General features: G+C 41.3%; 1 protein-coding gene across 1 annotated transcript in view; it reads left to right on the top strand.

The window, feature by feature from the left end:
• Positions 1-6,096: 6,096 nt before the first annotated feature.
• Positions 6,097-14,539, top strand: part of LOC125178462 — a gene marked incomplete at its 5' end in the record, with an annotated part of 19,268 nt that continues 10,825 nt past the window's right edge. Inside the window, 6 exons of the mRNA XM_047882216.1 lie at positions 6,097-6,142; positions 6,942-7,055; positions 10,574-10,882; positions 11,219-11,376; positions 11,765-11,909; positions 12,555-12,728. Coding sequence (XP_047738172.1) covers positions 6,097-6,142; positions 6,942-7,055; positions 10,574-10,882; positions 11,219-11,376; positions 11,765-11,909; positions 12,555-12,728 — 946 coding nt within the window. The remainder of the gene's footprint in view (positions 6,143-6,941; positions 7,056-10,573; positions 10,883-11,218; positions 11,377-11,764; positions 11,910-12,554; positions 12,729-14,539) is intronic.

Genomic DNA, 14,539 nt, shown 5'->3' on the forward strand with positions numbered 1-14,539 from the left:
GGTGACTTAACAAAATATCAATGAGGATTTATAGAACGCTTGTTGTGGTTTGGATAAAACTTCTTTTGTAAATTAAAAACAACGTTTGTTACTTGAAAAACGCATGATTGGTCTCGAGTAACCTCTTGGCATGCCCGGATAAAACATTTCTCTGACTCGATAAATCGTCCATTTAATCGCATTCCTCAATTATTTTCGAACGAACAATAGCTATTTGAAGCCGTACTTAAGTTGGCTTAACACTAAACTTTTAAAAGCAGCTCCAAAGTTTGCACGAGCTTAATTTCAATCACCAGAAAACATTTCCCTTTGTTGTTTCATATCGGCATTCAGGGTAATGAGTGAGACATTGTCCGAATATCGATGCAGTTTTTGCCCTTGAAAGGTTCATCTACACCAACTTTGGCCCAGAAAAAAACCGTAGCACTTTTACATACGCTGTCTGCTCTGTTGTGGGCAAAAAAGTGTGTCAATATCTGGACAATATTACCCTTACTGCTTTCCAATACTGTGGGTACAGATCACAGTATTTAGAACTGAGGAACTTAACAGCATAATCTCCATTCAGAAAAAAATCACATCTGTTATGCGGTTGTCGAAAAGCTTCCGATCGCCGGTTGATTTTTCCTGTAACTTATCAGCTGAACAGGGGCGGTATAATCGTAACTCGTTTATATATACGTAGCGGCAAAGTACACGTAGCGACCAAGTACACGTAGCGGCCGAAGTACACGTAGCGACCAGTACACATAGCGGCCAAGTACACGTAGCAGCCGAGTGCAGTGAACATGTACCGTGTGCAGTGAACATATTACCGTGTGCAGTGAACATGTTACCGTGAGCAGTGAACGTATTACCGAGCGCAGTGAACATGTTACCGTGTGCAGTGAATATGTTACCGTGAGCAGTGAACATGTTACCGTGTGCAGTGAACGTATTACCGTGTGCAGTGAAAACGTATCGCCGAGCGCAGTGAACATGTTACCGTGTGCAGTGAAATTGCCCTCCTTTGGGCCAGCTGATGCAAGATGCTGTTGCTTGTCACTTGCTGAGGGTAGTTTCCCATTACTGGACAATCCGGGATCTTTCTCAGCCACTTGTCAAGTCGTCTCTTGAATGTTGCAAGGGTAAACTCCCTTCCTCTCAGCGCTTTTGGCAAGGCATTAAAGAGCCTCGGTCCTACCACGGACAGTGATCCCTCACGAAGAGTCTGTACTCTGGCCGCGGCTCGGTTATTAAATGGGGGAATCCTGCACAGTCTTCTTCTTCTTTCGTTATAATATGTCATTATTTTGGAGGTCTCACTCTCAAAGTTGGGAGCCCGTCCGTTTATCATCTTCCAAGTGTACAGTATGATATACCTTTCCCTTCTTCTCTCCAGTGAGTACAGTTCCAGGTGTTTCAGCCTTCCCAGTAGTTCAGGTTCAGCTCCCTCATACCGCTGAACCTGTACGTGAAGGTCCGCTGCACTGCCTCCAGTTTCCGCACCGCACCCGCCTTGAGTGGCGACCAAAGTTTGCAGCAATACGCAAGATTGGGAAGCACGAGGGCTCTGAAGAGTGTAATCATTGGTGCTGCTTCTCTCGTTCGAAATGTCCGCCATATCCACCCCATCCGTTGCCGGCTGTGCGCGACTATTTCCTCGATATGGGCATCGAACGTGGCTTCAGTACTCATCAACACTCCGAGATATCGAACTAGTTGCTTCTCCTCAATTTCTGTGTCATCTGATGCTAAGTAGCAATGCGACATCCCGATCTCTGTGCGGACTCTGTATCTCATTACTTCGAACTTGGTGCCGTTGAACTGCATATTGTTCACTAGGGCCCAATCGTAGATTGACGATAGGTCATTCTGTAACCTCTCGCAGTCTAGGTCATCTGTGATCTTCATCAGCACTCTTGTATCGTTAGCAAATGACGATGTAGATGCGTGGGTGAGTTCTGAGTCGATATCGGCAATGTGGATGAGGAAGAGGATCGATCCAAGCACTGAGCCTGCGGAACTCCGCTTTTTCACCTTCGCTTCTCTCGATTTCGAGTTTCGAATTGCGACAGCTTGTACTCCATCTGTAAGGAAGTTGTGGATCCACCTTAGCAGGTTTCCTCCTACCCCCAACAGCCTCAGCTTTCTAAAGAGCACCCCATGGTCGACTTTGCAGAAGCTTTAGCAAAGTCTAGGTATACCACGTCCACGCCAGCTCCCTTTTCCAGCTGGGCCACAAGACGGTGATGGTGCTCCAGTAACTGCGACAAACAGGAACGATTACGCCGGAAAGCATGTTGTCCGTTATTATACAGGTCAGCCTCTTCCATATACCGGATAAGCCTCCTGACCACTAACTTCTCAAAAATCTTGATCACATGTGAGGTCAAGGTCACAGGTCTGTAATTTTGGGGTCTGTCCCTCGGACCTCCTTTGTGGATTGGCGTTATCAGTCCCACTTTGAGACCCTCAGGGATAATTCCCTCTGTTATCGAGGCTTTCCAGAGCATTGTGAGAGGAGCCTTCAGTGCTCCAACACACTTTTTCAACAGCAGTGTGCAGAAAACATGTACCGTGTGCAGTGAACATGTTACCGTGTGCAGTGAACATGTCATCACATGCTGCGGTGGCCGGTGCCGTGGCTAAGCTGCCGTGCGTCGCTGCACGTCATCGCCCCGACGTCGTGCCCGTCCTCGTCATGTGGTACAAGAACGCAGCCCGGAGACCCTTCTACACGTGAGTACCTGCCCGTACCTGCACGTACCTGCACGTACCTGCGCGTGCCTGCACGTACCATACAAATACATGCGAGTGTTCACGTGTAAATAAATTCGGGAGTTCCTGCTCCTGAATGCAGTCTTCAGAGGGTAAGTGAATATACTCATTCATTCATTCATTCATTCATTTATAATAATACTGTGGATACTTCATAATTAAATAAAAAATCCACCACCCAAAAAAATTGATTTTTAAAGTTTATATCCTGGGGTCATACTTTCAAAACTCGCTTAGTGAACGTAAGTACTTACGCTCTATTTTCTTGTCTAAACTTGGTGGATTTTGCTTGAAAGGCCCTCAATGATTGGCTGATAAATTTACGATCTCTTAACTTTTTTTGAAATAATAGGCCCTGGTTTAACAGGCAGATGACCACTTCCATGCTTAAGCAGATTTTTCTACGCCACTGAACTCAAATGCTAATAGTTATTGGCGTGTTTTCGGCGGCCATACAGTGGTTTGTCAGCGTTAAGCTGGAGCTGATGAAGCTCGGATATCCAGAGGTGAACGACGCTTGTAATCAAGGCTGAATTCCGATGCAAGTGCTCGTTGTATGGGCGGTAAATTATTGCCAATACAGCCACTAATTTCTAGCCGGTATATTAGATATACGAGCCTGAGAAGTCTGAATAATGGTCCTGCGGTGGTCCTGAGTGCAGCGATGGTCGTAAGTACCGCGGTAGTCGTAAGTGCTGCTGTGTTCGTAAGTGTTGCAATGGTCGTAAGTATTCCGATTTTCGTAAGTTCATTGATATTCGAATACCTTTTGACAAGACTTAAATAAAAACACGCAAGGTCTGAAAACATGTAGCGGTTTGAGAAACGGATATAGCGGCAAGTTTCTGGACGAAGATTGACATCGTCAGCTGGGGTAAGATTGGCCCTTAAGTGTACCGTTGACCCAAAATTAGAAATAGTTTTGTTGTGTTTTAATGTGATCATGTGATGAGTTATCAACCTAGTCACTGAGTAGTTAGCTACACTGGCTTAATAACACTACAATACAACAAAAATTTTCATAACTTCCCGCCAATGTTACACTTAAAGGCTAATCTTATCATAGCTGACGGTATTAAACTTCGCTATACCCAACACAGCAACACGAAACGACTTTTCGGGATATAAGGGTAATTTATTACAAAGATGTCTTGTCACTTGCGAAATGCTTTTGCTGTAAAATCTTTTCTTTATGAGTCGAAATTCAGCGTACTTTTTGCCTCTTAAATGCGCATGAATTATTGCCTCGGATGCCTCATGCCAAAGTCCCAATTTGAATACGGTGAGTTATAATCCCTAAAAACGTACATTGAGTTTTTCCCTGAGGAATACAGCTCCCAATATGCTGATTAATCCGTACCGCAGTTTTTATTACCCGAGCATTAATGATCGTAATGGACTTGCAGCATTGAGAGAGCAGCGCCATCATTATACGATGCCTCATTCATCATCGATGTTGCTTTGTTCCGGTTTGAATTGCGTGTTAACAAAAACTTATTACTGTACTCAACATCAGTGGAGTCGTTTTTTCAGCTCAATGCGATTGAGGAAATTGTTGGCCTACTTCAAGAAAATTTAATGAGTCACANACACTAAACTATGACACACTTTCACACACACTAAACTGTGACACACTTTCACACACACTAAACTGTGACACACTTTCACACACACTAAACTGTGACACACTTTCACTCACACTATACTGTGACACACTCTTACACACACTAAACTGTGACTCACTTTCACAAACACTAAACTGTGACACACTTTCACTCACACCATAACTGTGACACACTTTCACACACACTAAACTGTGACACACTTTCACACACATTATACTGTGACACACTTTCACACACACACACACACACTATACTGCGTTAAGGTTACCCACACAAGGACGGGAAAGTGTATCTCTTCTTAGACGAAGCCTAGCTATTTCTTTTGGCGTCTGAGGCTCATGCATTACTCCTGGAGCTGACAATGACCATGAAGTACGCGTATTGATTGAAGGCAAAGCAATAAATACTGTGCCAGCGTGCAATGAAACTGAAAGCGGTATTATAAATCACGGTCAATATTATAGAGTATAATGTTCACTATTATATATGAAGGCTTTGGTCCTGCATAGGCTTAACAGAGAAGAAACACTCTTCTGGAAATAAGGTATTCATTTTTTTCTGTCAATGAAAGTTGTTATATTCAAGCTTTAGACTGGATTTCATCTCGTGCTATAACTCAACCGTTGTTACTTAGATATTCCTCGTAAATAATTAGTAAAATTCGGCTTCTAGCACATACTATGAGCACACCATATGAGCACATCATATGAGCACATCATTTGAGCACACCATATGAGCACATCATATGAGCACACCATATGAGCACACCATATGAGCACACCATATGAGCACATCATATGAGCACACCATATGAGCACATCATATGAGCACACCATATGAGCACATCATATGAGCACATCATATGAGCACATCATATGAGCACATCATATGAGCACTACACACGAGCATCGACGTCTCTGGGCTTAATGAAGTCAATTCAAGGAAAAATTTTACAACGCCTATTCGATAATGACATCAGTGACGCAAAACACATCGATCTTCCTTTAGTTCACAACTGCGTTGTGTGAAATGAATGAGCAAAGTCCCTCCAAATCGGTCAGTTGCATTGTGTGAAATTCCAACCAACTTATTCATTAAACTCTAGGTTGCACATAATATTTTCAAATCCTTTTTTTCACTTTATATGACACCGGATGAAGATTCAGTTGTTGAGTCAACTGAACTAAATTCTTCATTTTTTTTATTTAGTTCCGTTTAAATAATTGATCCATGAGTATTTTTTTCAAGGAAATTAATGAAGTGTTGGATCTATTATTGGATTTAGTGCGTGCGTGAATTAGATGCCATCTTCTATAATTATGTGCCCCATCTCTACCAGAAGAATAGAGCTTGCGTGATACTGGTGATGAGACCGAGGTGATTACTGATAATTTCGTAATGATCAGACGGAGATGATTACTGATGATTACTGATCTCTCTTCTCCCCTCCCCATGTAGCCTAGACCTACGAGGTCGCGGGGATTCGGAGCCTGAGGAGTTCGTGGGGTCGGGAGTACGGGGAAGGATCAGCAGCCCCGGGGGAGGAGAGTGGCTGCAGCTTTTGCAGTTATTGCCTTCAGGGTGACATAGGGTTGTTGGAAGAAGGGTTTCCTTTTGGTTTGACTCACCAACCCTCTCAGCCCTGGTCAACCTCACTGTTTATGGTTAGTTGGGGTGACATTGGGTTGCTGGGAGAAAGGTTTCCTTGTGGTTTGACTCCCCAACCCTCTCAGCCCTGGTCAACCTCACTGTTTATGGTTAGTTGGGTGACATTGAGTTGTTGGGAGAGGTTTTTTCCTATTAGTTGGACTCCCCAACCCTCTCAGCTCTGGTCAACCTCACTGTTTATGGTTAGTTGGGTGATATTTTGTTGTTGGGAGAAGGGTTTCCTTTTGGTTTGACCTTCAAACCCATTCAGCTATCATTAACTTCATTATAGTTAGTTCGAGCAACATGGGGTTTGCGCAAAATGGTTACGTTTTCTTTCAGACGTTGCAATTGATTTTGTAGGTTACGATGGGGTGTGGATGATTAGATAGGTGTACGCTACATCCCATTGTTAATGTTTTATATCTTTTTGGAAGCTTTACACTAGATGTGGAGGTTACGATGGATTGTAGACAATTAGATACATAGAAGGCCATGTAGGGTATTTTAGTGTTACATTGTGGGTACCACAATTTCGTGGATACTTTGACCTGTAGTGATTTAATTCTATTGCTGGGTTTAATTGGTTTAGGGAGGCAACCTTGGGTTTTGAGTGCGCAATACATAGTAAAGGTTATGTCAGGCTGTTCTTTATACGGTTATCTTTAAGGGTCTAGTTGGTTGTTCCTTTCGAGGTTGAGTTGTTTGGGTTATGATCACTTTTTTTCAGAATATGGAGAGGGGTATAAAGTGTTTTTTAGCTTTTTTTAGTTATCATTATCTTATATGTTAGGAGTTACAATAAGTTTTATTTTATGGTTATGATTGGAGTGTGTTGGTGTGATAATGAGTAGTCTGCTGGACTTATAATATGAATGTAAGATAAATATTCCATTATTTTCTGGACAGAGTTGCCGTCACAACTCGTCATCCAGGACTGGGAGCGGAAGCCTGTGTTGGAGGGAATGTTGGGCCCGTTGATGGAGGGGCACAAACTCACCCTCTACTGCGTCGCTGCAGGAGGTGCGTCATGCTGTATTGTCTGTGTGATTCTAAACTATACAGCCATTTCTATTTAAAATATATCATTAGAATTTTCCCAGTTTTTTCGTAAAGAAATTGTCAATTTGTCGGGCTGTGTTGTCTGTGTGATTCAAAACTATACAGCCATTTCTATTTAAAATATATCAATAGAATTTTCCCAGTTCTTGCGTAATGAAATTGTCCATTAAGTCGGGAGGAAATTTTTTCGCAAATATCATGTAATAAAAAAAATTTAAAGTAAGTGTATAAATTCTGCCTCAGCCGTGTCTCAACACGCTTTTTCCCTCACATTACACTAACTTTTGTTTCTGCTCTACATAATCAGATGTTTATTTCTTGATTTAACACAAACAATCATTCATAGAGAACTGAACATGATGTTCTAAATTACTTGGTTCTCGTAATGTTAGAGTTCCACATTCGTTGCTCCCATTGGCATGAGGATGGAAAGCATTTGGCAACTCACAGCCGTTCGCTCAAGACACTTGTCATGTGTCTTGTCATGTTGACTTGTCATGAGACTTGTCATGTGTCTCAATTACCGAGGGACGAATGCCTCATAAGCAGGCTTATATCGCGGCTAATTAACGGCAAATGTTCCATAACAAATCCTAAATCGTGGTACATCAAGAGTGAATACACGGCAAACCAGCTTATTACATTATTCCTTAGGTGTGTAGTATATGAGTTTGTTTTGCCGATATAATCAGAGGAAATGGTCTACAAACGTGCATCCAAATTCCCCCTGACGTCCCGTTATCTAAGTGAGCTTTTATAAATTATATAATAATTTCGTCACTTTTTTATTCCATTCAATTTGCTTCAATGCATAATAATATTTGCATTCAAACCTAATGGATCTATAAGATTAATTATTTCGAAACTATTAATAAGATAAGAAGTCTCTGGAAACGAGAATCATTGTTTAGACTAATTTATTAATAAGAACCTCAACTTGCGATTTTGCCTTACGAAATTTTCCCGGCCCGAACAAACGAAAAACGGCCAACAAAGTGTTGAATGAGAATGTCTGAGAATTGCTTGTAAAATTTTAATAAATGAGATATTAGTGGATTTCATGTGAAATAATGATCAATTAGAAATAAGTTGATATCACATAAAATAGCAATAAATCAGACATACGTTAGTTCATGAAAAAATTTCTAAAATCCTGATTATCTAGACCACGTTTTGTAATCAGTGAGAAAGTTGACAGAATCAAATTTTTAACTGCATCCCGTGCAATTTTACCGGTTTTTAATTTCTCTCAATACTATTTCCCAGGCTAGTTAAAATTCCTATCCATTTCTCGCATCACCACTGTCCGATTCAGTTTTCCTTCTGATATGCGGAGGCTTGAAAGTCTGTTAGAGAGTAGAAGGCAAAGATGCATGCATCCAATCAGCCAACCACGATTGTTGAAAGGTTTCCAAAATAGAAGTTATCTCAGGCGCTGACATAAATATTGAACTCATAATTTGAATTTCCTTGCGATATGTACGAGAAATTTTTGAGCAAAGAAGTCAACGTGAATTGATGACTTATAAATTTCCCGTGTAATTTGATGCATTCGTTGACAATAGTAAAATTCGTTTACAATAGTAAAAATTGAATATTTGAAATATTAAATATTAAATAAGACAGACAAATTCAAATTTATCGCAAAACGAAGCAATCACTGTTATAAATCAATTTACTAACCTATTACTAGTCAATTAGAATAACATCACCATAGCATTAATATCACACTTGCACTCCGCCGAGTATTCGCCAAATTTACCATTTGAACATCATTTAAATCATAAATATCATTAATGAAGTGTATTGAAAATGTAAAAAAATGTTTTAAAATAGCATAACTCCCTTATAAAGAAATTCTCAAAGTTGGAGAAAGAGTAAACTTCGATGGGAGAAAGGAAGCAAACTAGAAACGAACTTATTACGGAAGTTTGAAATATATTTATAAATTCTAATGAAATTCCAGAACCGCTTATGAAAGACGTAGAACTTGCTAGAAGCCAGTTGAAAAATTAAATATTTAATTTCTGATCAATTCCTTGTCCGGACATCAGTGAACCTACGCATTTAAATACAATTGCCTTGATAAATTCGAGCAGCGGGCACTTTAACAAAAAATATAGTCCTGCTAATAGTATTGGAAATTCAAGAGGACTTAACCACTCGATTGTCGAATAGTCTTACCTTACCGAGCACGTATTCTAGCTACGAATTGCAGCTAATTACTATAAGTTCACCTCTGATATTTAGCCGAATATTGCCAATAACTTTTCAGCAAATACACTGTTAGAAAAATTACCGTTAACGATTTACCGGCGTTTCAGTGGCCGGTCGGCACGTGAAAAGAAACACCGTGTCACCGTTTTTATTCTAATTTAACACTAGAAATCCGTAAAACGTCAGATAAGAACGGCGAAACTGTTTATTTTCACTGGGCGACCGGCCACTAGAACGCCAGTGGGACCGTTTTTTTCTAACAGTGTATAGATCGAGTTTTTTCTAATTTGTTTTTTTTTTTCGCAAACCTTGTTTCTAATCATGATAATGGGTTTATAGAATCAAAAATTTAATAACCTCCCCACTCAGGTGACATGTTGTTTTTTAAAACTCTAAATATTTATTTATTGCTACAATCAGTGTGGTTTCTCTTCAGTACGAAAATGGTATAAAATAAAAGCGATTCGAAAGCGCAGAATACGATTCTCCTCATGCGTGTTTGACTTAATGTTACTTTTGCTACATTCCAAATATTTTTAAAATATATTATTTTTGCCTAACAAGGTCCTCCTAATTCTCAAGCTGCCATTATTTACTTTTTAGCTTACCTAATTTAGCAGCAGCTATTGGAAGAACTAAAGAGTACCCTCAAAATATACACTTGAAAATTTGTAGATATTTTCTAAGCTCAATTCAGTTGCTACCGTATTTTGTTGAATCACATTTAGCTTACGTAACACATTACATTACTCGACAGTTTTGAAGCATTATGATTTCACTTTCTTCCCTTTATAGATTTGTAACTTTATTTTTAACTTGATTAAGATACCACGATACTAGCACGCTGAAAAATCTAATACTCTTGTGGAAGTTTTGTATAAGCTTTAAACATACCAACATTAATTACAATTAGTACAGGTGTCGTGTCTCCAAGTCTTTCCATTTAGTGATTCACGGTATTATAATTTAATATCAATCAACCGTCCCAATCGGATTAATTAATTTAATTTATGAAGTCGGATATAAATATTTAATTTACTAAATAAGATTTATTAATTTAATTTAATAAATAGGATTTAATAATTTATATTTTTAGGTCCGACATAATAATTTAATTTATTAAATCGGATTTAATAATTTATTTATTAAATTGGATCTGATAATATAATTGAATAAATCGGATCTAATAATTTAATTCATTAAATCGTGTTTGATATAATTTAATATCGGTCATGATTACGCGCAAATTACCATATCATCAGGCCGACCCCCTCCTCGGGTGTCATGGTGGTCAGGAACGACGCTGCTGGCGGACCGAAGTTTCGTGATCGGTCACGACGGGACGATTTTATCTTCACAAGAGATAGACGTGACCGTCAGAAACACGATGAGTTATGATGCAGGCAAACAGGTGCCGGGCCTCGGGCTGAGAGAGGGCAGTGGACCGCCCTATGTGGTGACCGAACTCATCATCCCATCGCTGACCCGCGACCACACCAACTTCTCCTGTAGCGCCAGTAACACCAACCTCACAGCGCCCATCGTCAGGACCGTCGCTCTCACTGTTTATTGTGAGTAAACTGTGCAAAATAGCGGCGAAAAAACTGTGTGAGAGAGGCGTTTCGTGGCCGACTGCCTATGGGGGGTGAGGGGTTCTGATAGCATGTGAAAAATTTAAAAAAATACGGTTATGCGCAGTTTTATTTCACAAACTGGCCACAGAAATGCCGCTCAAACCCTTTTATGGTATTTGTAAAAATTTCTAACAACGTAGAAAATTTTGAACAACAGTAAAGGGTATTTATAGTGTACAATAGTGAATAAGTGTCCTAGCGTAATGCAACCATGTAAACGTAATTTAGCGTTACGTGCCCTAGCGTAACTCGCATAACACATCGTATGTTCAGTGCACCCGACGCATGTGAAAATCTCGAGCGCGACGCACGAGGCGCTGCAGGAGGGGCGGGAGGCGCGGTTGGACTGCGAGGCGGAGGGCGCTTGGCCGGCGACCAATATCACCTGGAGCAAGACGGTCGCCGGCACCACGGAGCAACTCCCTTCTACGGTAAGTGATTATCATTTCAATTATTAGTGATTTCTTCAATGATCAATAGTCTTCAATGACTCCGTCAATCAATAATTTACTAGTATAACCTAGTACACTAGTGGTGTTCGCACACAGCGTCATTTAATCGTACTTGTAATCGTCTTTTGACATCAATAACCCAACCTTACACTCATCAATTTTGATCCCGCCTAAACGTATCAAACTAGACGCTACTAAAAATACAGTGCACGGAAAGTATTTTGCACGTGAGCAAATTTTTTGAACAGCGGAACCTTATGGGCTAGTGCATTGTCGAATAAATTCTTGTTAGTTAATGTCTCATATTGGATTAATTTTAATGTGTACAAAATCGCTTCTCCCCCAAAGATTGTATTTCCTGTGGCAGATGCAGCAGGCTGAGGGCAGGTCGGTATCTCGACTACGCCTCGTCCCAGAGTTCACCGACCACGGGGCAAAGATTCTGTGCCGAGCCTTCAATCCTCACCTACCGGGGCCCGGTGTTGCTACGACTGTCTCACTCAACGTCAAGTGTAAGTCACTGATGACAGATTTGCCGATTTTATCTTCTACCTTATCTTATCTTCAACAAAATATGTACCTATAGTTAGTTTAGGCCATGCTGCCAGCACTACCCTTGGCGACGACCAAGGAGCTATCCACTAGTGACACCGAGAAATAAATTAAGCTTTCCACGGCTAAAATTCACGACTAGCATCTCTCGTCTCAGTGCCGCTTCCTCTGAGGTACACTAGTTATGTGTCTGCCTCAACGTCACGTGTGAGTGATCAATTGCATGTTGCTCGCTTGCGTCCGGCGATATGTTGCGGCAAGGGAATCTATCAGTGCCAAGTGTCTGTCAGTGATGCCATTATGCTCGTCTAGGTCCAATCCTCCATTATTATCCTCAGAGTACCTCAAGTGTCACTTCCTTCAGTCAGTATACTTCGACAAAAAATTTAATGCACGTAACTATCAATTGGTAGGTTTAAACAATGTTAATTATGAAATTTTTTATTGGATACATGGTGAGAAAATCATGGTGAGCAAAAAATTTGTCACTTCCGACAAAATTTGTCGCTTCAACCCAATCCTTGGAAATGCTAGCCAATAATATCATTTACCAGCAACAACTTTATTTAATTTAGTTAATAGGCGCTCCTATTCTATACCTACAGTCGCCCCCCGAGTTGGCCTGCACCTGGGCACAAGTCTGGCGGGTCGTCCAATCAACGAGGCCGAGGACGTCTACTTCGAGTGCGAAGTGCAGAGCAACCCCAGCCCGCGCACCATCGAGTGGAGGCGAGACGTGAGTACCGCGCAGCCCGCGCACCATCGAGTGGAGGCGAGACGTGAGTACCGCGCACCATTGAGTGGCGGCTAGACGTGAGTACCGCGCACCATCGAGTGGCGGCGAGACGTGCGTATCGCGCACCATCGAGTGGCGGCGAGACGTGAGTACCGCGCACCATCGAGTACGGCGAGACGTGAGTACCGCGCAGCCCGCGCACCATCGAGTGACGGCGAGACGTGAGTACCGCGCAGCCCGCGCACCATCGAGTGGAGGCGAGACGTGAGTACCACGCAGCCGCAGCCTGCTGGCCCTAATGATATTTATTAGCTTATAAGATGTTTACGTTTTTATGATATTTATTCATTTGCTGCGACGATCGAATTTTCGGTCCGCGACAAATTCTAAAAGTTTGTGCGTTCACCTCTCAATCAGCACAGTGCGCAAAAGTGATGCCTGGGAATCTCAACTTTTTTTATAACTCCAACATTTTACTGCTCAATTACAAATTCTTTGAGCTAATACTAAATTATGTCCTATGAATTTCACGGTAATGGTAGCGATTGTACCGTTAGAGACGAATTTCTTTTAAGTGTTCCCTTTTTAGTTATAACCTTTGATATTTGGCCAATAAATTTGGCCAACGGTTTATCAATAAGATTATGCACTTAACTTCAGCCGAATATGCTTATGGCTTGAAATTTGTCAATTATATCGCTCAGCGCTGCACTAATGTGTACACTCCATCTATTGCCTTCTTTACTTATATACTTTCAACGTCCCATAATACTAATGCACTCCACTACGCTCACGTTCCCTCCTCCACAGTCATCACACTAGCACTCCACCACTCAAACACTCCCTTCACCACAATCATCACACACTCGCTTCACAACAATTATCACAACCGCACTTCACCACTCATACACTACCTTCACCATAATCATCACACACGCACACCGTCACGCATACACTCCCTCCTCCACAATCTTCACACTTGCACTTCACCACTCGCACACTCCCTTCAAAACAATCATCACAACCGCCCTTCACCACTCATACACTCCCCTTCAACACAATCAGCACACACGCATTTCACCTTTCATACATTGTCTCGATTACATTCATCGGTCTCCTCTTTAACGTCTTGACACCCGCAATAAATTTCATGCACGGGCCTCACGATATGCAAAGTTCACAAAAAAATAAAAACCATTGTAATAATAAATAAGTAATTGCCCACAACATTGAACCAATTTAGCCAAGGGTTTTGGTTCTCTTTCACATCGTTGTTTACCTGAAGTTCAGGCCTGCGTATTCCATCAATAACTCTCTGAATAAACACCAAATGTACAACGTAAATAGGACCAGCATGAATAGAATATCAATACCTTAATAATGCGACGCAATAGCAATATTGGTCGAGTTTATGCTCACGCAGCCGAATATTGTGCTTACATATTCATGGAAGGTGATTGGATATATGGAGACAAATGACGTATTGGCAATAATGGAAGAATGATGAAACATTCATCATAATTTCTACCGGTACAGATGATAAATTTGCCCTGACGAAACAGGTGTCATAATGAAGTACTTGTCATGACGACGCATATGTGGTGACGACGCACCTATCATGATGACGCATATGTGGTGATGACGCACCTGTCATGATGACGCATATGTGGTGACTACGCACCTTTTTTGATGACGCATATGTGGTGACGACGCACCTGTCATGATGACGCATATGTGGTGATGACGCACCTGCAATGATGACGCATATGTGGTGATGACGCACCTGTCATGATGACGCATATGTGGTGACGACGCACCTATCATGATGACGCATATGTGGTGACGACGCACCTA

Source organism: Hyalella azteca, unplaced genomic scaffold (assembly GCF_000764305.2).
Source record: "Hyalella azteca isolate HAZT.00-mixed unplaced genomic scaffold, Hazt_2.0.2 contig9920, whole genome shotgun sequence".
Classification (NCBI taxonomy): domain Eukaryota; kingdom Metazoa; phylum Arthropoda; class Malacostraca; order Amphipoda; family Hyalellidae; genus Hyalella; species Hyalella azteca.